At 47.0% G+C, this 26,058-nt stretch overlaps 1 protein-coding gene across 12 annotated transcripts in view; it reads left to right on the top strand.

Annotated features, from left to right (window-relative positions):
- The window catches only part of tgo (Aryl hydrocarbon receptor nuclear translocator homolog tgo), a 434,151-nt gene that overhangs the window by 302,232 nt on the left and 105,861 nt on the right, over positions 1-26,058 (top strand). For all 12 annotated transcript variants that reach the window (XM_076208032.1, XM_076208031.1, XM_076208024.1 and 9 more), the window contains exon 3: positions 449-535. In XM_076208032.1, the coding sequence (XP_076064147.1) occupies positions 449-535 (87 nt within the window). The remainder of the gene's footprint in view (positions 1-448; positions 536-26,058) is intronic.

Below are 26,058 nucleotides of genomic sequence, written 5' to 3'. Positions count from 1 at the left end.
CAAGCTCGTTCGCGGACTGACTGGAGCTGAAGTGTCTGGGATTTAGTGGACATTGTTAACGTTCTGGTGAATATTTATTACTGTGTAAATGTATGTATAAAATATGCGTATGTATATATGTATAAGTTGTCTTTTTTTATACCCTGTCATTGCCCAGGGGTTGTCACGATGAAGAATGAGACAGCCTGGCGACAACAAAAATAAAAGAAAAAAACCATTGGGTAAGGAAGGCGGTAAACGTCTTTCTTTGAGCTCTGAACAGAGGATGATTCTGATTTGCGAAGTCGTTGTTGTTGTTGTTGTTGTTGGATGCTGGAGGTACGGAGGAAATCGATCGCCCTTTAGGGCTCTTGCCAGAGGTCCTCCAACCCAGGTATGTTGGGGTTGTGTCTGTGTGTTCTTGTTGCTGAACAGTATGTGCTTAATCTTGTTTTTTCTTGATTTCCAGGTCAGATGAGGAGGAGAGTTCGGGTTCCAAGTATGGACGCATGGAAGGAGGCGACGATGGAATGCAGGACAAGGAGCGCTTCGCCAGGTAGGTCACCTTGGGTCACTGGGCAAGGTCGTTTGCTCTTGTAGGCCGAACCCTTTGGTCTCCGGCATGGTCGCACTCGAAGGCCGAGGTCTTCCGGCTGTTGGGGGAGGTTGTGTGACGGGAATAACCGAATGTGTTCTTCCGCTGGCGATGAAGGTTCTTGGTGGGTCCGGGGCCGCGCGCGTCTGCAGATCCTTGGTGGACTTCGAGAGGAATTTACGAACTCAGGCGAGGTGGGGACTTTACGTTTTCGGGAAACAGGTTGAACTATATGCACACATATACACGTGCACACACACACGCGCACACACACACACACACACACACACACACACACACACACACACACACACACACACACACACACACACACATTATAATAGATATGGGAGTGGGGTTTGCATGTATGGCAACAGGTAGCTCTAGAAAAGTAGTAGAGGATAGGTTATATAGAATGGGGGGTATGGAATCAAGAGAAATATTCTTAGGGGGAAGGGGCCTATTGAGTGAAGGGTATAGGGTGAACGGAGATTTGTTCAGGTGGCGCAAACGTTAACCCTTTCGGCCACGAGGGGCGCCATGGAGATGAATAGAATGACCTGGGGAGCATTCAGAAGAAGAGGAAAAGTACCACTCGGCAGTGAAGGTAGTGAGAAGAGCAGAGTCGTGATGAAAATGAGATTTGAGAGAAGAGCGTTGAGGAGGTGTAAGGGGGGGTGTCGGGGGTTATGGGGAGGGGGGTGGATAAAGGAAGGGGGACTTTGCATGTTGCTATTATGTCAGCGATTAAAGGGACAAGAAGGGTAAGGTCAAATTGAAACAGAGTAGAAGGCCGGGCGGGTTAAACTGAGGGTTTTCGAAGTGGGCTAGAGGGAAGCTAGGTCAGGAAAAGTATAAGTGGGATGGTGTGCTTAGGTCTCGTTATTTTAGTGGTTATTTATATGTTTCCTCGATTAGTTTTGCTTTTGCGAATTTCCTTGGGTTTTCCTGCGTAAATGTTAGTTTTAGTGTTAGTGGTCCACCAAGCCTATGCCGCGTCGCTGGACCCACCAAACACCTAAGGCCAACCGCGGAGTCCTTTAGTTGTCTTAATACCTTCCTCGGGAGTCCTTAGGGTCCTTAATACTTCTCCTTGGGGCTTGCAGTCCCTAATGGATTTTTTTTATGTATGTATATATTTTTTTCACTTGCTTGTTTGTCAACTCACCCGGGTGGTGGGAAATTGTCACTTGACACTAGTTACTCACTCACACACTAATATCACCTCGCGTTTCGATGCCGCGTATGGCCCACTTTTTTATTTTGTTTTACTTTTATATTTTTTTCGTTTTTTTTTTCTTTTTGTGTTTAGATCACATTTCTCACCCTTCATTTCGCTTTGCCTCGCACCCTTTTCGATCATAATTATCGCCCTGAAATCACCGGCACTCCTTTCGATCCTGCCGCGCGTCACCTTCGAGCAGGCCAACCGCTGTTGTCTGTGGCTTCACCTGCAGATTGCAAGATGCTTTCTGTTCACTTCATGTTCACCAACCGTGAACATATGCTGCATTTCGCCCCGGTGGCGGTGAACACGCCGGGACAGAACCCTGTTCACCATGAACATATCACACTAACACCCAGGGTGGAAGCCCCCCTCCCCCACTTCACCCTGGTGGTAAATGGGGGGGGGGGCGTTACACCCCCCCCTCGTCTCAGGTCACCGGAGACAGGTCAACTCGTCCATGGAGGTGTGGTATATAGGTTGCAGGTCGACCTGGCGTCTGTCTGGTAGATGGGTTTCGTTCTTCCGGAGAAACATGCATGTTATTTATTATGTTCTTCAGCTTTTTTGGAAAGACGTTTGGCGTCTCTCTGGAGATGCTCTACGCACACAATCATAGGGTATCGCTGGAATGATTTTGTATCAAACCAGACTGTACTGCGAGACTCGGTCTAGGCCAGTTACCTTAAGCATAATCCGTGAACGTGAACTCCGGCTATATGGGCATGTGGCAAGTTTCCCTGATGTTGATCCTATTCAGCGTTGTCTCCACAAGAGAAAACCCTCGATGGAGGAGGAGACGAAGGGGACGCCCACAAAATTCATGACTGGAGCAAATTGATCGAACCTGTCGAGAGTTAGGAAGGGTGGGTGACTGCATGGGAGCTTGCTGCTCGGGGATACCATGGGGACTGGCGCCAGCGTGTGAGTGAAGCAAAGCGCTCCCTGGCGTATGCCCCCTGGAAGGGGACGTGGCAGGTCCTCCTCTTCGCTAACCATGACTCTGCGTAACTCGGAAACTTCGCCCAAACTCAAGAACATGACTCGCCCTTTTTTGGCTCTATGAAGATGAGTATAGTGGCTGATGTGCCTTATGCTCAAGCGACATAGGAGACTGATTTATTGTCACTCTGGATATGTGTGTGTGCATATATATATATATGCACACACGTCATATATATATATATATGTGTGTGTGTGTGTGTGTGTGTGAGGGTCAAGTTCAGGGGCAAATTCCTGGTAGAGTTTTAGTGGGACGTCAAGTGGTGCGTTGGATGTTTTAGGATTGAAGCTTTTTAGTTTCTTAATTATTTCAAACTCAAGAACAGAGGGTGGGGGGAGGGAGGGGATGGCAGGGTGCTGGGAGGAGGGCGGGATCGAGCTTGGGGAGACTGACATATAGTATCAAAGTGACTGTTGATATCCTGTTGTGCCTGTTCAGGGGGTGACTGAGAAATGCAAGGGAGAGAGGATGACTGATTGTTCAGACCGCACAGTTCTTTAGTCTTAAAGGACCATTGGGTGCTATTTACCTGTTTGAGATAGTTGACTTTGCTTGGATAATATGACATTTTGGCAGTCTTAATTTCACGGATGATTTTGTCGCAAATGTTCCTATAAAGGCTGGTGCCTGTACGGAATGCCTTGTTCCTCTGTCTCATCAGCCGTTTAATCCTTGGTGTAATCCAGGGAACGTCTGAGGGGTGCATGGTCAGAGTCTTGGTGGGAAAAAGTGGTGATAAGCCTCAGTGATATGAACATAATTATCCCACTTGGTGTCATCATCATCCACTAGGTGAACTTCTGACCAGGGATGGCGTACTATCCACTGGTCTGTGTGTGTGTGCGTTTGTGTATAAACCGCTTGCTTTTCCGGATTGAGAGTTGTGTTTGGCCTCCTAGTGTTTCCACCTCTGGGAATTGACCCTCCCTTTCCGTAACAGTCATTGAGTTCTTCCGTTTAGGTATGGTTTCTCTGGGAGGTCCAAATGACACACGTGTCGAATGTGTCATTAGCGTTCGCACAGTTTCTAATGTACTGAGGCTTCCATGTATGTGTTGCGTATGTGGACATTTGGTTTTGTGTATTTATTAATGGTGTGAAGTTGACCTACATGGAAGGCAGTAGTGACGTAGCTGGAGAGAGAGAGAGAAGAGCGTAGTGTCTGTTTCCCACAGCAACGAGGAATCATCTGTCTCTGAACTCAAAGTTGCGTAAGACTGAAGTGGATCCACAAGGTGAAGGCGGGGGAGGGAGGAGCAAACTTAGAAAAAAAATAATAATAATAAACAATAATGATAATAATAATACACATGTAAAAAATAATGATACACGTGGACGTGTAAACACAGTCAACCGCGTTTAATTAGAAATGCCAGTTGGCGCCTTGAGAAAGTGTAAATTGTGGTGGAAGAAGTGTGTGGGTACATGGAGGGGGGAAAGGCTCGTCAAGGAGGACGGAAAAAGTGGAGGGGTGAGGGCAAGGTTAAGTTGTCAGAAGTGGAGCCAACAGAGGATGGATTATGGAGGGTGAGGAGGACCTCTTGGCCTCTTGCCCTCCTCTTCTGCCCCCTCTCAGTCGCCTCTCAAAAACCCCCTTCTCGAGTTAACCACCTGCCTGATCATCTAACCCCACCTCTTCCTCCCTACCCCTCCTCCTCCTCCTCCTCCTCCTCCTCCTCCTCCTCCTCCTCCTCCTATTCCTACTTCTATTATTCCTCCTACATCTCCTATTCTTCCTCCTCCTCCTATTTCTACTCCTATTCTTCCTTCCTCCTCCTCCTCCTCCTCCTTTTCCTTCAGCTTGAACACCCCCCCCACTTCTCTGTCTTTCTTCCTCTTCCTTCTTGTTTCATATTCTCTCTCTCTCTCTCTCTCTTTCTTTCTTTCTTTCTCTTTCTCTCCCCCATTTTTCTCTCTCTCTCTCTCTCCCTCCCTCCATCCCTTCCTCCATCCCTCCCTCTTGTCTCGTTTTGCTTCATATTCTCGTAATTCTTCGTATACGTACCTCTTTCCCTTTGTATTCTCTTTTGTCCACTCTTTCCACCTACCCCCTCCCCGCACTCTCGCTCCTTTCTTCCCTTCCTCCACTTTTCTCTCCTTCCCCCCCCCCGAACTCTACTTCCTTTTTTCATCTGTATTTCTTTTCCCCCTTTTCTCTTTTCCGCTTCCCTTTTTACCCTTCTCCCTCCCTAACTCCCAGTCCCCTCACCCTCTCTCTCTCTCTCTCTCTTTCTCTCTCTCTCCTCTCTCTCTCTCTCTCTCTCTCTTTCTCTCTCTCCCTCCCACCCTCCCTCCCTCCCTCCCTCCCTTCCTCTCACTGTATTTCACTTTCTATCATTTTTATCTCTCTCTCTCTCTCTCTCTCTCTCTCTCTCTCTCTCTCTCTCTCTCTCTCTCTCTGTTTGTGTGTATGTGTGTGTGTGTCTATCACTTTCTAACTAACATTTTCTCTCTGTATACCACTTTCTGGCGCGCGCTATCTCTATCTGTCTCTCCGGGGTGCGCAGGTGTGGACGCCCACGCGGCAGGTCGTAAAAAGGCTCCAGTTAATACCAAATGGCGGAGTGAGAAGATGAAATAGATCGTGAACTGCTATTTTATTGCTGGGTAATTATTGTTGGAATTGATTTACGCCCATGTGTGTGTGTGTGTGTGCGTGTGTTTGTGTGTGTGTATGCTCTGTGTGTGGATGCGTGTGTGTACCGTATGTGTGGGTGCGTGTCTGTGTGTGTGTGTGTGTGTGTGTGTGGGTGTGGGTGCGTGTGTGCGTGCGTTCGTGCGTGTGTGTTTACCTAATTGTAGGGACCAGCAACGGGAACCTTAAGTGACGTTGGCTTTAACATCTTCGTCTTCATGCTGCGTGTCAGCCCCGAGGGGCTGACACTTGGTGCCCAGACTGAACCCAAGGTAATTCTTGGTAAATTTTGATTTTATTTCCTTCACTTTTTCACATAAGGTGTTGAAAACCGGCGACGGATCCTTACAATATAAACCAGTGATATAGTCTTACATAAACACAAACAGTAGTCCCACGTCTCTACCCAGATAGATCTATAGGAAGGAGAGTTGAGGACCGTTGCCGGCTGTACTAGGGTCGCTGCAGGTATCCAGGAAATTATACTCCATTTATTTTTTCTAAAGGAAAGAAGTTACGCTCGTGGGGCTCCGGTGTCTTTATTTATTTATTTTAATGCAAACGGCATTTTGTTTTCAGTCTTTGCCCATGCCATCTTCCCGTACCAAACCAACCAAGATCGTGTTATTTCCATCTTCTCACAACATTGATCTGAAGACAACAAATCTACCGTGTCTCTTATCTTTCGTTTAATAATACTTGTAATCTTATCTAATAAGGTTCGTCTGATAGTCTGGGGATAATTATAGCTCTTAAATATTTTGGTGGCATATACCTTTACATGGGATGGTATGAAAGGGGCCTTTGTTCAACACTGGACTCATGATGGCTGACAGATTATACTATTACTTCATATTTTGAATTTTCGTGTTGTGGTAGGTGTGGTGGTGGTATGGGTGGTGGTGGTAGTGGTGGAGGTATGGGTGGTGGTAGTGGTGGTATGGGTGGTGGTGGTAGTGGTGGAGGTATGGGTGGTGGTAGTGGTATGGGTGGTGGTAGTGGTGGAGGTATGGGTGGTGGTAGTGGTGGTGGTGGTATGGGTGGTGGTGTTAGTGGTGGAGGTATGGGTAGTGGTGGTGGTATGGGTGGTAGTGGTGGAGGTATGGGTAGTGGTGGTGGTGGTATGGGTGGTGGTGGTGGTAGTGGTGGAGGTATGGGTGGTGGTAGTGGTGGAGGTATGGGTGGTATGGGTGGTGGTGGTAGTGGTTATGGTATGGATTGTGGTAGTGGTGGTGGTGGTAGTGGTGATATGGGTGGTGGTGGTGGTAGTGGTGTGGGTGGTGGTGGTGGTTGTGATCAGGTCGTTGAATTCGATGTTACCTTGATAGGAGAGTCGGTTAGTAGTGGTCTAACCTCAAGCAAGCCAACACCACCGCAGCATTGACCGCAGAGCTGCGCGAGGTCTAAGCGGCGTTGCCACAGGGTGTCATCCTACCTGCCTACCTCCCTCCCTCTCCACCCTCTCCCCCTCCACGTCCACCTCCACATCGTCATCACGACCTTTTTGTGACGGCTTCGGCCGTAGACAAGCGCCCCGTAAACACGGGTCAAAGGAGGTCAATGATCAAAATTTAACTATTCTAAGCTTGACTATATACAGCACATAGTTAATTTCTGGATTAGATTTAAATCTAGTTTCATACAACACTTGGTTAATTTCTGGTTTAAATTTAAATCTAGTTTTGACCCATGAAGGCATGTTTACAACTAAAGGAAATAGTCTAGAGTTACAAAACATAATCAAATCTAGAAAGGTTGTCATACTGAGTGAGTTAGAATACAGATTTATCTTTTGATGTTGACGTTCGTGTGTGTTTGTACTTGTGGTGTAGTCAGAAAAATAACTTAGAAAATGAAACCAAATCTGAAAAGAAATGGGAAGAATGATGATTTATTAGTAGCCATCGAGGAGGCAGAGGATTTGAATTGTATCGGTGGAGATCGTCCTGATCTCACCATTGCGACGCCGCAAGACGTCGCAAGTCGCCGCAAGACAACGCGCGGGATGACGTTTCGTCCTTCCTTCAAAGGGCGTTGCTCTCTCTCTCTCTCTCTCTCTCTCTCTCTCTCTCTCTCTCTCTCTCTCTCTCTCTCTCTCTCTCTCTCTCTCTCTCTCTCTCTCTCTCTCTCTCTCTCTCTCGTTCGTTTTCATCTTCATTATCCTCTCTATTTCTCTATCTCTATGTCCATCTGTCTACGCGGACACTCATCCGAGTGTGTATTCATGTGTGTGTGTGTGTGTGTGTGTGTGTGTGTGTGTTTGTGTGTGTGTACGTTTAAGTATATCCAGCGGGATTTACATACAACAAAAAAGCAAGATTCTTTTGTCTGCAACAAACAATAGTCGTGCATTGGAGCAGGAGCAGGAGGAGGAGGAAAGAGAGGAGGAGGAGGAGGAGAAGAGCGTGTAGATGGAGGAGGTGGAGAGGAGTATGAGAACAAATGGAGGAGGAGGAAGAGGAGGAGGGGGAGGAGGAGGAACCGGAAGAGTATAGGGACTCATCGTTTTGTGGTTGTGGTGGTGGGGAAATATATTTTTTTCTTGTTAGAGGAAACGACAGAAAGGGAATATTGTGGACTTGGGAAGGGAATGTAATCCAAGTTGACCCGATAGGAGGGAGAGGGGAGGAGGAGGAGGGAGAGGGAGTGGAGGGGAGGGGAGGAGAGGAGAGGAGGGGAGTGTACTGGGATTGGAGCCTACTGTTGACAGGTCCTTGACCAGGGGGGGGGGATTGTTTACCCTTTTCTGAATTGGGGGGGGGGATGACAGACCCCCCAAAAAATATGGATGCCTTGACTAATTTATTCAAGTCATAGGAATCTGAAGAACATCAGTGTAGATTTCTCTCTCTCTCTCTCTCTCTCTCTCTCTCTCTCTCTCTCTCTCTCTCTCTCTCTCTCTCCCCCCCCCCCAGCGTCCATCGATGGAAATTGTACCGTGACCTTGCGGGAACCACAAAGGTCTTTGAAGTCTGAACGTTCTTTGTGTCCAGTCCCCCCCCCCCTTCTTCTCTCTTTTTGACCATCCTCTCTACTGCACCCCCCCCCTCTCTCTCTCTCTCTCTCTCTCTCTCTCTCTCTCTCTCTCTCTCTCTCTCTCTCTCTCTCTCTCTCTCTCTCTCTCTCTCTTCTCCACCTCTCGATCACCTTCCTCTCTTCTCCACCTCTCGTGTCTCTTATCACTGAATACTCGTGTACCTTCCGTTATGTTCGTTTGATGTTTTTCTTCTCTTTGATTATTCCTGTTTTTATAACCAGAGTAAACTCACCCCATCCTCCTCCTCCTCCTCAACCTTCTCCTCCTCTTCCTCCCCCTCCACTCCACTTCCATCTCCATTCCTCGACTCCTCCACTTTCACCTCCACCTCCTCAATTTCCTCCATCTCCTGTTCTTGCAATGAAGAGGGCGTTCCCAAATACAAGCCAATGGCGAATCCCAGGGTGGACATTATTGCACGCTCTATGGAGGCAGATGGAGTGGAGGAGAAAGAGGAAGAGGAGGAGATGGTTGGAGTTGAGGAGGAGGTGATGGAGGGGATGAAGTGTGTTTAGAGTGAATAAGGAGGCAGCTGGAGTGGAGGAAGAGAAGGGGCTGGAGTGGAGGAGGAGGCAGCTGGCGGGAGTAAAGGAGGTTGTGTAGATGAAGGGGAAAGAGGAAGAACATGACAAAGAGGAAGGGAGGAGGAGGAGAAGAGAGGCATAAGAAAACGAACAGATCGAAGAAGGATGAGGAGGAGGAGGATGGGTGATAGTGGTGGTGATAACGTGGATGATAACGGCGATAAGGATGAACCGTTTCGCTTGCAGCCTGGCGACAATGGGACTAGAGTCGCAAATGCCACTTTAGGGGTTGCCCTCGATCTGTGGGCCTCAACCTGTGGCCCTGTGGACCCCTGATGGACCACTGAGGTCCACACTGGAATCCACAAATAAAAAACCGTGAGCATTTAGCGGATGTGAAACGATTTAATTTGGTGTTGGGTTGATCTGCAGCAGATGAAGGAACAGCAGTATGTTAACAATGGGTTATGGGAGAACACGGGAACGACCCCCGCTCTGAATAGGAGGAGGAGGGAGACGAGGAGGATGGGACGGAGGAGGAGGATGGAGGAATAGGGGCCGAGTTGTGGGATGGAAGAGGAGAGGAGAGGGACAGCGTGGGACGAGGAGGAGGAGGAGGAGGAAGAGGTCGGTTACAGGGTGGAACTGAAAGACAGTGGGGAAGATTTGGAGGAAAAAACAAAATAGAAGAGAAAGCGTAATGACGAGGAATAGGAGAGGAGAAGGAGGAGGAGGAGGATGTACAAATGGATTCCAGGAGGCGTCTCGACATCTTTGGTACCAATTGTCTTCGGAGAATTTTGTGGTATTGCTGGTATGACTTTGTATCAAACCAGTATACGAAGGGGACACCCACAAAACTCGTAGCACGTTTCAAGTCAACTGATCCTGCCGAGAGCTGTTTGGGATGGGAAGGGAGACTGCATGGGGGCTTGCTCGGGAAAGGAAATCATGATGATTGGCGTCGGTGTGTATATGGAATAACGCGTCTCCCCGCGTATGTTCCCCAACCATTGAACAATAATATGGATCTACATGTATGTACAGTATAAACACACACACACACACACACACACACACACGTACGTACGTACGTACGTACGTTTCTCTGTTCGCTGGGAAGGAAAATGCTGACACGAAAAGAATGGGGTTGGTTAAAGGGAGTAAGAAGATAATTGTTACGTTGCCGACGACGAAACTGAGGATAAAAAGAATAAACTACAAAGTGTTGTAAAGAGCCTTGCGAGGTTATTGGCTCATAAAAATTGACCGTCTTTTGTGTTCGTGGGAAAATGTCCCAGCAGGACAGCGGGAGGAGAAACCTGAGAAGGAGGAGGATAGTGTGATTCCAGAGTTCTGTAAAAGCGAGAGTTGGAAGCGGTTGACGGGAGTCGAGTTAGTTTGGTCTTGGACATGACCCAGGATTGGAACTGAGATCAGCAGGTATTGTTATCCCTCCACCCTCTCCTCCGCAACAGCAGATTCCAGACAGACTCCAGACAAAGACTCCAGACAGGGGTTCCTGACAGAGTCCAGACAGACTCTAGACCACTGGTTACCTGGGGTACGAAACCTTGAACGTTGGGGGGATACGAGACATGATAACCAGTCCAATGGTACTGTATATTTACCATGAGAAAGCAAAGTAAGGTTTGTATCACTAATCCTTTTCATATGTTTGCATTGTGTTTGTATTGGATGGGGATACGAGAATTTTCTTTTGAGATGTCAAGGGGTACTAAGGGCACTGAAAAAGGTTAAGAACCACTGGGGCTCTAGACAGAGGCTCCAGATAGAGATGCCTGAGTCCCATGACATATTCCAGACAAAGGCTCCGGACAGACTCCATACAGAGATTCCAGACAGACCTGACAGAGGCTCCAGACAGAGGTTCCTGACAAACTCCAGACAGAGACTCCTGACAAAGACTCTAGACAGACTCCAGAAAGAGGCTCCAGACAGATTCCAGACAGACTCCAGACAGACTCCAGACAGGTTCTTGACAAACTCCAGACAGAGAGTCCTGACAAACTCTGGACAGAAGTTCCAGACAGAAGCCACAGACAGACTTCAGACAGAGACTCCAGACACCATCGAATTGCAGACCTACATGTTCCTTGGATGAATAAAATCGCCTGTGGGGGTGTAAAGCACGTATGTAAATCGGTACTGCGAGTGTTATGTAAGTACCAGTGGCCTCGTTATTCCGTGTAAGGGAAGTAGCGGAGTCAGCCGAAGGATAAAGACATTTGAATGGTAATGAAGAAGGCAACCCGCGTCACTGGGTCGTCGATGACGGGGGCAAGGAGGAGGAGGAGGAGGAGGGGGAGGGGGAACAAGGCCACCCTGCGTGCAGACATGTCACCGCCCTCCGCCCCCTCACCTACGCACACACACACACACACACACACACACACACACACACACACACACACACACACACACACACACACACACACACACACACACACACACACACACACACACACACACACACACACACACACACGGACACACACACACACGGACACACACACACACACACACACACACACACACACACACACACACACACACACACACACACACACACACACGTGTAAATCCCATTTTCTCCAGAGTTAGGGGAGGGGGCAGATTACTTCTACAGTCAACACCAGAAATCGTAGAACATCCGTAGGTTACTACCCCCCCTTCCGACTCCTAAGCCCCCCTCCCCCCCAACCACCTTAGTTTCACTACGCCAGATTACACCACCAGACCCCAGAGTGCCCAGCTTAGGGGACACCTGCTGTGTGTGTGTGTGTGTATGTGCGTGCGTGCGTGCGTGTGTGTACACTATGCCTCCTCATTTTCATCTCTATCTTCTACATCTCAACTACTCCTCCTCTCTTCCTCTCCTCCTGTTGCCTGCCATTACTATGTCATGGGATGCCCAGGTCGTCATTAGCCTGTCATGGCTACCCCTCCCTCCTTTCCTCCCCCCTCACTCCATGCCCTCCATACCGTTGCACTCCACCCTCTCCCTCCTCCACTTATTCCTGAGCTGAGTTCGGAGCCTAAGAAAAAAAGGGGTTGGAGTCGGATGGAGGTGGGGAGGAAAGTGTGTGTGTGGAGGAGGGGAGGAGCTTGTCTCCAGACACCGTGGCTCCTAATTTTTGCCCGACCGTCTCTGTGGTACATACCCTCCTTCTCCTCCTCTTCCTTCTTCCCTGTTTTTCTTTCTTCTTCATAATGTTCTTCTTATTCCCCTTCTTTATTTTCATCTCCGTCTTCACATTCCCCGTCTTCATTTTCTTCTTCCTCTTCTTTTCTTCTGCCTACTCCTGTTTCTCCTTCTCCCTCTCCTTCTTCTCCTTCTGGCATTCCAAACTTCCAAACCATTTCAAACACTACTACTTGGACATTCCTCCCAAAACTCTCTGCGCACTCATTGAAATGTATTCAAAAAGTCTCCCTCTCCTCTACACTCTTCCTACTACCAGGCCCATGTGCGCTTACAAAACTACATATCTCCCAGCCCAGTCCCACCTTCATCGGTAGTAAGTAACCTGCATGTCGGTCTCCCTATCCGTCCTCTTCATCGTCTTCTACGCCATTTATCCACTCTTCCTCCTCTTCCTTCTCTTTATTCTCTTCTTCACTCCCCTCCCCCTTCCCGCTCCCCGTTTTCTCGTGTCTAGATATGAAACCCTCGGTCGAAATGATTAGTACTGTTAAATTTCTTAGTTACAGACATCCTCACCACCAAAGAGGCACACACAACCATATCATTTATGGGGGTGGGGGGGGGACGGGGAACCTCGGCGAGTAGGAGGGGGAGATCTTATCTCCGTTTTCTAAATTAGAATTTGCAAAAAAAAAAAAAAAAAATCTTCAATGTGAAGTTCGATACTGTTCGTCTGCATATATGATTGGGGGATGGGGGGGGTTGCTAGAGGAACCATTGTCATGACGGGCTATCAACCTTGGAAACCGGGTACCGTGGCCTTGCAATAACATTGAGAGGTATAGTTAGAGTAATTGAGCTAACGCCTGCGCGCCCGCACACACGTGCATGGTAGAGAGAGAGAGAATCGGATCTAATGCTTCAGATTACCTCAGATGTTGTTCCATTGCTCACCGTGAAACCAGCAAAGCGTGTGGGTGAATCAGGTAGCATCCGACCGTGGCTTTGCCCAATAGCAACACTGATGATTGCAAATGAAAGGGGCTCCTTGGCCGCCCGCCGGTGCGTATGGAGCGCTAGACAACGAACACCGGAGGAACCTTTAAAGATGTGGAAGCCCCAATCTTTCTGTTCCTCCTTCCCTGCCCTTAATGCACAGTGAACTACACCGTGCACAATTACTACCTCTGCCAGTATACAGTAGATCGAAATATAAATCTGAAAGAGTGGGTATATCATAGTATTGTCGCCATCACCTGACACCACAGTGACCATGGCTGATTGCTTCATCGAATTTGAAGGTCTATGAACACCAGCGGCGGTATAGTGAGACAGCCGGAGAGGTGAACGAAGTTAAGCTCATCCATGAGGACGTATGCTCTAGTTCGAACCCCCAACGGCCACCAACCACCCCCCCACTTTCCGTAGGATGCCCAAACTCATAGGGCAAAGGTAATGGGCTCAAATGCAGTGTAGTGGGACTCTTAAAGCGCAAGAACGGGCGGCGAGGGCACCTGATGACTCGCTCAAGGACAGAGGCTTCGATGGCCGTGTAGCAGGTGCGCGCCTTGCCAGGTGTGCACTGAAGGCCACGAGCAGGGATGTGCCTCGCATCGTAGTTTTAGTGACGCCAAGGAAGGGAAGGGGGTCAGTGGTAGCTAAGTGAGGTGGCAGCGAGAATGAAGTAGTACAAGTGACTTTCAGGTACGGGAAGGGTCCAGATAATTATCATTATTATTAATATTATTATTATTATTATTATATATATATATATATATATATATATATATATATATATATATATATGTATATATATTGCAGAAACCACAGGGAAACTAAAGTCGGAACACCGAACGCCCTCGTCCATTACGACATCCTCATCTCCAATTGCAATATATATATATATATATATCTTTTTTTTTTTTTTTTTTTTTTTTTTTTTTTGACAGAGCAGGGGACCTGTACTGAGAGAGCAGTGTCTTACAGAATACTCACAAATAGAAATGAAATGAGCAGAAGAATTATTACCTGGCATTTTACTTTATTCATAACTAATTTTGATTCATTTTTAGTTTATTTAATAATTTTTTATTGTTGGTTATAATTAGGTTTTATGTATGTATACATTAATTGTTATTTTTATAGTTATTTTATGTTTAATGTATATGTATATATTTGTCTTTTTATGGACTTCGTTTTTAGCCACAGTCAAATGTATCGAGTGTAACAGTATGGACCTTTAATCTCCTCACCAAAAAAAAAAAAAAAAAAAAAAAAAAAAAAAAAAAAAAAAAAAAAAAAAAAAAAAAAAAAAAAAAAAAAAAAAAAAAACAACTGCTGGGTGAAATCGCCTCTCACTCCACACCAACTACGCGCTTGACGAAGCTGTTTCTACCTATATTTATGTTTAATCAACGACTTGGCAACTGGAGGCCTATGTTTTGTGTGTTCTGCAAGTTTAGTTCTCGTTTCTAGGAGAACAAATGTTCTTCAACCGATGTTCTGGGACAGGAAGTTTGGGGTTGTAGATCACGATCGTTTTTTGAATAATTAGATTTTTTTTTTTTTTTTTTTAAGCACAGTTATCATTACGGACTGGTTGGATTTTTGTATAGATTTAGTGAAATCCTTTAAGCTGTCTCTGGGTGTTTGAACCTAAAGCCAAGTCAATGAACATTTTTTAATCATTAGTGGCAATTAAAAGGACACTAATGATGATTGTAATGATTTGGACCTGGAATTGTAAAGAAGAAAAATGAGGTGGAAATTAAAAAAAAATTGTGATTGAATCTGAACGTTTCCTTACTGAAGATGTTGAATAAAATCGCCTGGCGGCATCACGAAGGAAAGGATAAAGTACCGTGTGGTATGGAAGCAATCCCATGTCCTGCCTCGGGAAAATTAACTGTGGGATTGTTGTCAACCATTAATTGCCGGTGGCACCTACGACAGGGGGTGCCATATACTTGCCTTTTTATTGTTATATAGCCCCCCCCCACCCCACAAAGAAAATCCCCCTTTCTTCTTCTTCTTCTTCTTCATCTTTCTCTTCTTCGTCTTCCTCATCTCCTTCATCTCCTTCTTCTTCTTCTTCGTCTTCCTCATATCCTTCTTCTTCTTCGTCTTTTTCTTCTTCGTCTTCCTCTTCTTCGTCTTCCTCTTCGTCTTCGTCGTCGTCGTCCCAGTGCGTCTCATCGCCTCCGACATGCAAGTAGTTGTGATCGTTTTAAACCGTAAAATTAAAACGAGACTGTGAGGCAAACAAATGGTTGGATGGACCAAAGGGCTTGCGTGCTTTCTCCTGGGCGCACGCGCACGCGCGCAGAAACATGTAGCCAAGACACGTACACGTGCACACACACACACACACACACACACACACACACACACACACACACACACACACACACACACACACACACACACACACACACTGATTTGATTTGCAAACCTTTTTCACATGTGATGGCATTGTTCTGAGAAATTAAATACTAATTAGGGTGGATCTCTGTTCATATCAGTTGATCAACAACGAAAGATTGTAAACTTGGACGATTATAGAAACCTAGAGGACAATTGGAAACGCAAGAAAGACCGAGGGATTATTGTGTGTGATAACACACAAATGAATAAAGTAAAAACATATTAAACCTTAATTCAGGTGAAGGTTTTGCGTGAAACAGTTCGTGAGGATGATAATTAGTGAAATAGCTTAACTAATTAAATGCCAGCGTGTTTTGATTGTAGTTAAAAAAATTCTCTCTGTCTGTCTATGTGTGTGTGTGTGTGTGTGTGTGTGTGTGTGTGTGTGTGTGTGTGTGTGTGTGTGTGTGTGTGTGTCTCACACACATACACACAGGAGTTGTGTGTGTGTATGTGTGTAAGGTCACAGTATCACCCATAAATCAGGTATACATGAGCTCAGCTCTCATCCCGTAGGGTAATAGCAGTCGATCAGTAGTCGAACACGTGATCAAAGACCACACACACACACACACACACACACACACACACACACACACACACACACACACACACACACACACACACACACACACACACACACACTCGTGGCGCAGTTGGTAGAGTTCCTGGCTGCCACTACGGTGGTCCGGGTTCGAATCCCGCCCAGGGCTGAAATAATTTCAGTATCGCTGCGCTGCGGGTTGTTGCTCCAGCTCTCGTGGGCGGGGAGTTGGATGTGTGTGTGCGTGTAAAGTCACAGCATTACCATAGATTGGTCATATGAGCTCAGCTCTTTTCTGAGAGGGAAATAGCTATCGATCACGAGTCCAACACGTGATCCGGATCCATGGTGAATCACATACACACACTCAAGTACTAAGATTATGAGTTATTGATACGTATTTGTACTCACGAATGTGCTTTGGACACCAGAATATCACGATGAGAGCCAAAACAAGATGACGTCATAACAACAGCGCCGCCGCCGCCGATGCCTGGTGGTTGATCCTCACACGGAGACGAATGAAATGGTTTGGCGTTTGCAAGGAACTTTAGGTCGGGAATGTGCTCCTCCTTTCCCCTCGTCTTCCTCCTTCTCCTCTTCCTCCTCTTCCTCCTACTTTTCCCCATCCTTCTCCCACCTCTTCCTCTTCTTCCTCTTCCTGCACCCTCCCACCTTCCTCCTTACTTTTCCTTCCTCCTACCTTCTTCCTCCTACCTCCCACTTTCCTATTCTCTCTCCATCCTCCTCCATCCCCCCTCCTCCCTTATCTTTTCTTTCTTCCTCTTCCACCTCGTCCTCCTACTCCTTGTCCTCTTCCTCGTTCTCTTCTTCCTCTTTCACTTCCTCCCTTATCCTTCCTCCTCCTTTTCCTTTACTTCTTTCCGTATCCTTCCTCCTCCTCCCTACCACCTCACTTCCTCCTCCTCCCCACCATTTTCACTTATCCTCCTCCTCCTCCTCCTCCTCTCCCATATCCTTCCTCCTTCTTCGTTTCGTCGAATTCCGACATCTTCCTCCATTATTCCTCTCCTCCTTCACTTCCTTCCTCATCCTTCCTACTCCCATATCCTCCTCTTCCTCCTCCTTTTCCTCCACTTCCTCACTCCTTCCTACTTCCCCTTCCTCCCATATTCCTCCTGCTTCCTCCTGCTCCTCGTCCTCTTCGTCCACTTTGTTCCTCCTCCTCCTCCTCTTCATCCTCCTGCGCGCGTTCTGATGCCAGTATGCTTGTTTCTGACCTGTTTGTGGTCTGTAATGTCAGCGGAGGTGGGGGTGGGTTAGGGGGAGCCGTGGAGTGACGTCACCGTGCGGTTGTGCACAGACAGACGATCGACGGACTCGAACATCTGGCACGATCGCCGTTGCCGCTCGCGTGGCCGCCGGGCGGGAGGAGGGGCGGGGGGGTAAGGATCGCAATGTGACCATTGGCTTCTTGGTTTCGTTCTTGCCTGACTCCACGTGGTCGTAGCACGTAAGGCACAGGTATCGACGAACACAGTCGAATGTATCTTGGCGCCAACTTCAGTACTCCCGGATGCCAAATCAAATCTCCTGGCGCCTAACCAGAATAAATATGTGTGTGTCAATCACGGGAGTGGCCATGATTGAAAAGCATTATAGCATTGCAAACCGGTACCCTGGCTGTGGTGGGCAAGGAGTTCGGGGGTGGGGTCCGTAAGGGTTGGAACGCAATAAGGTGTGTGTGTGTGGGGGGGGGGGGTTACCTAGGAGGAAAATAGCCTGACATCAACCAAATGAAAAATGCCCTCCCTATCCCACCTCTGTGACCACCTTCTCATTTTCGTCCTCCCCCTCCCCCTCCTCCTTCCTCTTTCTCATCCTTTTCTCCTCCACGATCTTTATGTAATTACTTTTTCCTCCACCACTTGCCTCCCCTCCACCACCTATATCATCACCAATACCACCACCACCATACCAACTATACCACTTACCACCATCACCTCCATCACCACCACCTATACCACCATCACCTCCACCACCTATACCACCCCTACCATCACCTCCACCACCTATACCACCCCTACCATCACCTCCACCACCTATACCACCCCTACCATCACCTCCACCACCTATACCACCCCAACCACCATCTCCACCACTTGTAACACCACCATCACACCATCACCACCACCTACCTCCACCACCAACCTCCAACATCGCGAGGTCTCCCCAGTACCGTACAATATGTGTGTGTGTGTGTGTGTGTGTGTGTGTGTGTGCACGGGCAAAGATGGACCCCGGGTAAACAGAGAGTTCGGTTGGATGGCCTCCGGCTTGTGACTTTGTGCTCTTCGGGGGCCCTGTGATCTTTGGGGGCCCCGGTCTAGGGGTGGGGGGGTGTTGGTGGGGCAAAAGTCACTCCTCCCCACCCTCCGCAACTCCCCGACCCCCAGGTGACCGTTTGGTTGTGTTTGAACTTTGACCAATCAGGGCGTGGGGCCGGGGGGGGGGAGAGGTTCTGTAAGCTGGATAGAACCGTCGGATATGAGAATCAAAGTATTTTAAGATTATTTTTCTGAGCTGGATAGAAGTTTCGGATATAAGAATGAAATTCTTTTAAGATTATTATTTTATTATTATTATTGATATTATTATTATTATTATTATTATTATTATAAATATTATTATTGTTATTATTATTTTTGTTTTATTGTTTTTTCTGAGTTGGATAGAACCTTCAGATATATGAATAAAATTATTTTAAGATTATTATTTTCATTTATTATTGTTATTATTATTATTATTATTATTATTATTATTTGATTTATTGATTTTTTTATTAATTAATTAACTTATTTATTTATTTATTTATTTTTCTTTGTGGATGGGTGGGTGGAGAGATACATAGGGGAGTGGCATTTCCTCTCGAGTGGAGTTACGTTCAATGACTCCAATACACGTTCCCATCGACTTCCACTCCTCTCGACACTCTTATAATGACTCGCGTCTTTTATTTTCTCTCCGGTTATTGACTTTCATTTGTCCCTCACCTCTGCATCACTATATATATATATATATATATATATATATATATATATATATATATATATATATATATATATGTATATATATATATGTATATATATGTATATGTATATATATATGTATATATATGTATATGTATATATATATATATATGTATATGTATATATATATGTATATATATGTATATATATGTATGTATGTGTATATATATATATATATATGTATGTATGTGTACAGGTAGTTCTCGTTTTGTGCGAGATATGGGTTCCTACAGGCTTCGCACAAACTGAAATCGCACAAAAAAAACATATTTTCCCCATAAGAAACAATGGATAATAGGGGGGATGCGGGTTTTGGCCAAAAAAACTTCCATTTTTTGAACGAAAAACACATTTATTTGACTAATAAAGTGAACATGTTCTAAAAATGTATCGTTCTAAACCTATAAGTAACACTAATGTGTAAATAAAGTGTAAATAAAGCACCCATTAACACTCAACACGATGCTCCCTCACTTCTCACAGTCTCCATGGCCGACGATCTGCTGTAGGCTACCCTCTGCAATGTCCTAGACGAACCTGCTTCCACAGTTGCTCGTATTTTTGCAGCATTGTCTCGGACGCGCCGCAGTGTGCTCTCCCCCAATCCCAAGGCATGGGATATGATCGAAGATTTTTGTCCTTGGTCATACCGGCTCAAAATTTCCATTTTCTTAGCCAGAGTGAGTGACTTGCGCTGTATTTTCTTAGCTGGAGGGCCGCTGCTGGTTCCAAGAGAAGATGAAGGACGTTTTGGGGCCATTTTGACGAATGAGTAAACTGGCTGGACTGGCTGTGACTGCAAACACACGAGAGGGCTGTAAACATTGAACTGGGAGCGGGAGCGGCCGCCTGTCGGCAGGCAGCGGAACTACGTATCTGGCGCACTGTTTGAAATGCGGTTGGGGCAAATCGCATCTTAGCGAACAGATCGCACAATTTTAATTAATTATAATATTTTTAATGTCGCATCTTAGCGAATTCGCACAAACAGAACACACGCACAAAACGAGAACTACCTGTATATGTATTATATATATGTAGATATATATATATATATATATATATATTATAAATATATATATATATTATACAATGTATGTATATATATGTGTGTATATTTATATATATATAATGTATGTTTATATATGAGTGTGTATATATATTATATGTATATATATATGTATATATATGTATATATATATATAAAAGTATACATACATATATACAAACACATACACGCACGCGCACACACACACACACACACACACACATATATATATATATATATATGTATATATATATATATATATATATATCACTGACGAGAAATGTAACACATTTGCAAGTCAATTAACACCACAGTCGGAAAAAAAGAGAGCTGCTTGTGAAGGGGACTGCAGTTTGCACTCGAAATATATAGAATCGTGTATTCAACTCTTTTTTTCGACTGTGGTGTCAGTTGTTAGTTGTGATGTGTGTGTGTATGTGTCGAAACAAAGCGTGTATATGTGTGTGTGACCCACCATGGTCTTGGATCACGTGTTGGACTCGTGATCGACAGCTATTTCCCTCCCGGAAGAGAGCTCAGAGCTCGTATATGTGTGTGTGCACACACACATACACACACACACGCGCGCGCGCGCACACGGACACATACGCACACATACACGCTTTGTTTCAACTTGGCATGTGAGAATTGATATGAGGTTTGTTGAGGTTCCAGTTTGACGCCGTCTGAAAATTTTGTTTCATGTGTCATTCTCTCTCTCTTTTTCTCTTTATTTTTCTTTCTCTCTCTTCATCTAGTCGAGAAGCAGAGGATTTACCTGTCAGTTCTTGGTGGCTGCTCTGGTTTCCTTTCTTCCCAGCTTTCGAACATCGCCCCGCTTTCCGCAGTGTTCTGTCGGGCAAAAATTTTCCATTTCAGGGGTGAGTGGGGGCAAGGTCATCATATTAAGGCAACAGGGCAGGACTGGAAGTAATGTATTTAGATTTTTTTTTTTTTTTTTTTTTTTGCAAGAACTGGTTTGCCAATAGAGTGGTCAACGAATGGAATAGACTTGGTAATCATATAGTGAGCGCTGAAATTATCGGTTGTTTTAAGAGATTAGATAAGTTTATGGATGGGGAGGACAGGTGGTAAGGGACATGGAACTGCCTAGTGTAGGCCTTATGGTCTCTTGGACTCTCCTTCATTCTAAATGTTCTGTGGTCTTATTACAATGTGCCAAAGGGGTCAACCAACCCAAAGTCAGTAGTAATAGTAAATGTGGGTGGTTGGTGTTACTCTTCAAAGTGGAATTGATCTTGTGAAGTTCGGAAACCGGAATACACAAACATGAGAAGCAGGTCGAGTACTAAAGGAACTGCCTCCGGAGCTACGTCATGTAGTATCAGGTCCCCGCGGTCATGACGTAGGCAGCCTTGACCTCTTTGAAGATAATGACGAAGGAGAAAAAGGGGGGAAGGGGGGGTCCTATGTTGTTGTCGTTCTCCCTGACTTTCCCTCCCCCAAAAAAATCTCTCTCTCTCTCTCTCTCTCTCTCTCTCTCTCTCTCTCTCTCTCTCTCTCTCTCTCTCTCTCTCTCTCTCTCTCTCTCTCTCTCTCTCTCTCTCTCTCTCTTTTCAGAAATCCCTTTAACCAGGATCTACGTTGCCTATCCTCCGTAGACTGAATTTAATTGGCGAACAGGGAGTGTCGGTTCCCTGTCTTGTGTCATCGATTTCCATAGCTTCCTCGTCTCGCCCGGCCAGGAGAGAGGAAGAGAACGAGAGTTGCGTCTGGAAAGAAGGAAATAAAGGAAGGTGGGAGAAGGTGGAGGGAGGGAGGGAGGGGGACCCCGAGTGCAATGGCAGCGAGTGGATAAACACGCGGCGAGTTTACCGCGGCGTGGTCTCGAAAGGGCGGCGCGTGACCGGACACTATAGCGCCGTACGAACCCGGGCAGGGGCCGGGAAGGGCAGAGAAGGAGGGACGGGGAGGGGAGGGGGGAAGGCTTGTTGCCTCCTCCTTCTCCCCTCCCACCCCTTCCAATCTTTCTCAGCCTCTTCCTTCCCTACTCCCTCAACAGCCTCCCCCTCTTCCTCTTCTCCTCCCCTCTTCCCCTTCTCCTCCCCTCTTCCCCTTCTCCTCCCCTCTTCCCCTTCTCCTCCCCTCTGCTCTCCTTTGCCTCAACTCTTTCCATTCGCATGACCTCCTTAGTTCTCCTTCCTTCCTCTCCTTCCCTCCTCCTCTCCTCTCCTGCCTCCTTCCCTCCTCCCCACCTCTCCTGTCTCATCCTCCTCCTCTTAGTACGCGGATTTCCGGGCGTGGGGGCGGAGGGGGGGGCTGCTGCACGAGTGACGTACCTGTGGGCGTGGGAAGCTTGTACGCTGACAGTTGTCAGACTCCCACACACACACCCAGCCATCCCTGACGCCCAAGGGTTCTCCTCAAAGCTGAATAGAATCGTCCTGTATTTGAAGTCCTTTTGCAGGGATTCAAGTTACGGAGTTTCAAATTCGTAACTTTACATAAGAACATAAGAAGGAAGGAGGCTGCAAGAGACCATAAGGCCTACACCAGGCATTGCCATGTTCATGACCACCTATCATTCCCGTCGAGAGTCGCATGCAGAGAAGCGTTTCTGTGATGAAAGACTGTGTCGTCCTCAAAAGGATAGGAAGGCGGTCCTGCATTGGACTCTCGAGGCTGAAAGTACACATTCGTCAACGGGGACGGGACGGACTAAAAAGACGCCAAATGTATAGATATGAAATATATACATATAGCGGGTTAGAGCGTCGTTACTTGCGGCGTAGGTCGAGGTGATAGCGGTTCGAACCCTGCCACCAGCAAGTTGAACCAAGGGCATGTTTGATTAAATTTCACTGTCCAATGTGTAAGGAGAAGGGGTCTGGGGAAAGGTCGTCCTTCACTCGAGGTGCACCTTCACCTGTTTGAGGTCCCTTTGACCCTCACGTGCGGAGGAGAACAATTGTCGGTGTTCTCCTCGAGAGTTTCTGCTCGCCTGACTCCTCCTCCTCCTCCTCGGCAGCCTCCGTTCAAGGGGGAGGTTCCTTTTTCGTTCTGAAGGGTTCTTCGGTCGAACTGGGGGGGGGAGAACGCGAGCTCTGACGGGTCTCTCAGGACTTGGGGGCGAAACTGGGGGAGAGGGAGGAAGGGGGGGTACTGTCGTCCTTCACTTCTGGTTTAGAAATTTGGGAAGAGGGGGGTTGTCTCCCCTCGCTCTAAATTCTTACCAAATAGCCCCCCCCTACACACACCCCAGTATTCCCCCTGGGAATCACAGATAAGTAATCAGTCTATTATGTCGATGATGTTTTATCGACTCTGGAGTTTTATTTTCATTTTAATAATATTGTTAGAAAAAAATGGTAAATCTTAAAACGCGCGCGCACACACGTACATACACACATACACGTACGCGCGCGCACACAGACACACACACACACACACACACACACACACACACACACACACACACACACACACACACACACACACACACACACACACACACACACAGACACACACACAAGGCTAGCAAATGGTTAATCGAAATTCAGATATTTTTAGGCGAATAAAATCGTCCTGCGGTAGCCAGAAGGAAATGTATAAAGTACGTCATGGCAGGGGGGGGGATTTACACTCTGTCCCTCTCTCTCTCTCTCTCTCTCTCTCTCTCTCTCTCTCTCTCTCTCTCTCTCTCTCTCTCTCTCTCTCTCTCTCTCTCTCTCTCTCTTCCCTCCCCCTCCCTCCCTCTCTCTCCCACCTACCCCTCTTTCTCTCTCTCTCTCCCTCCCTCCTCCCCTCCCATCTACCCCCCCCTCCCTCTCTCTTTCTCTATCTCTCTCTCACCATGATTTTGGCAGTCTGTGTTCACTATCAAGCCATTCGTTCGTAGGGTTCACTTTGAGTTACATGGAATCGTCTGAGGTTAGGTAGAGTAGAATAACGGCCCAAGTGCGCAAGGAACGGGTTGAAGGGGTGGGGCTTTCATGACGAAGTCCCAATACTCCCCCACACCTTCCCATCCCGGAGTAATCTTTCATCTACTCTTAAACAAAGGTCTATCCTCCTCCTCCTCCTCCTACTCCTACTCCTCCTCTGTCCTCTTCCTCCTCCTCTGTCCTCTTCCTCCTCGTCCTCATTCCTCATACCTCAATCCTCCTCATTCCTCAGTCCTCCTCTTTTTCTCTTCCTTTTTCTTCTCTTCCTCCTCCTCCTCTTTCCTCCTCCTCCTTCCACCTTCTTCTTTAGTCCTCCCCTTCCTCTTGCTCGTCCCTCCTTCCTCCCTCCACAGTCCTTTCCACTTCCTCATTCCTCAGTCCTTCTCTTCCACCTCCCCCTCCTCCTCCTCCTCCTCTTCCTCCTCCTCCTCCTTCTTTCTCATCCCTCATCTTCCTCCTCTTCCTTCTATCCTCTCCACCCTCCTTGATGCTCCTCATCCGTCTTTAATGCCTCATCTGTGGTTGCCATCTTTCTTTCCCATCCACACCCTCCCTCCCTCCCTCATTCCTTTCTCCTCTTCTTTCTCCTGAGCCCCCTCTCCCCTCCCCCTCCCCTCCCCTCCCTTCCCCTCCCTTGGTCGTCTAAAGCAGCGCACGAAGCCGCCCAATGTAGGACGAATAATATTTATACTCTTGTTTTTTCTTTCTTTCTTTTTAGTTTCATAAATCTCTGAATCTTTTCCACGTGCCCTCCCTGGATGGATGGATGGATGGGCTGGGGGTGGGGCGAGGGCGAACCCCCCCTCCCCAATCTGCGCGTCACGGGCGTTATTTCCACTCGTGCTACGTCGCTGACGTCACAAACGCGTGTCACGATGATGCATCATCGGGAGTGTTGTCTTTACCCTTGACGTATTTGTCCCCTTTTCCGAATAACACACACACACACACACACACACACACACACACACACACACACACACACACACACACACACACACACACACACACACACACACACACACACACACACACACACACACACACACACACACACACACACACACACACACACACACACACACACACACACACACACACACACACACACACACACACACACACACACACACACACACACACACACACACACACACACACCCACCCCCTGGCCTGCCACTACGGAGGTCCGGGTTCGACCCTCGCCCGGGGCTGAAATAATATCAGTATCGCAGCGCTGAGGGGTGTTACTCCAACTCTCGTGGGCGGGGAGTTGGGGGGGGGGTGTGTGCAAGGTCATAGCATTACCCATAGATCGGACCTACGAGCTCTGAGCTCTCTTCCAGGAGGGAAATAGCTGTCGATCACGAGTCCAACACGTGATCCAAAGACCAAGTGAATACACACACACACACACACACACACACACACACACACACACACACACACACACACAACTCGTGGCGCAGTTGCTAGAGTCCCCGGCTGCCACTACGGCGGTCCGGGTGCGAATCCCATCCAGGGCTGAAATAATTTCAGTATCGCTGCGCTGCGGGTTGCCCCTCCAACTCCCGTGGGCGGGGAGTTGGAGGTGTGTGTGTGAGTATAAGGTCACAGAATTACCCATAGATCGGGCATATATGAGCTCTGGGCTCTCTTCCGGTAGGGTAATAGCTCTCGATCACGAGTCTAACACGTGTGGTTGGACGACTTGCACCTTTTTCTCTGGTGTCTCTTTCATTTAATCTCTCAATCTCTCATATATATATATATGTATATATATATATATATATATATATATATATATATATATATATATATAAAATCAAGTGGTCTGTTTAATATCCACCCAGTACTAATCCCCGTTGCTCTTGTGTTTCATCATTCCTTTTATCCTATTTCTCCAGCTTCTCTAGCTCCT

This window comes from Oratosquilla oratoria, chromosome 24, assembly GCF_046742065.1.
Source record: "Oratosquilla oratoria isolate Oo_2021 chromosome 24, ASM4674206v1, whole genome shotgun sequence".
NCBI classification, from domain to species: Eukaryota; Metazoa; Arthropoda; class Malacostraca; order Stomatopoda; family Squillidae; genus Oratosquilla; species Oratosquilla oratoria.
Note: the sequence above shows the minus strand (reverse complement) of the source record. Positions and strands in the feature narration are given on the sequence as shown.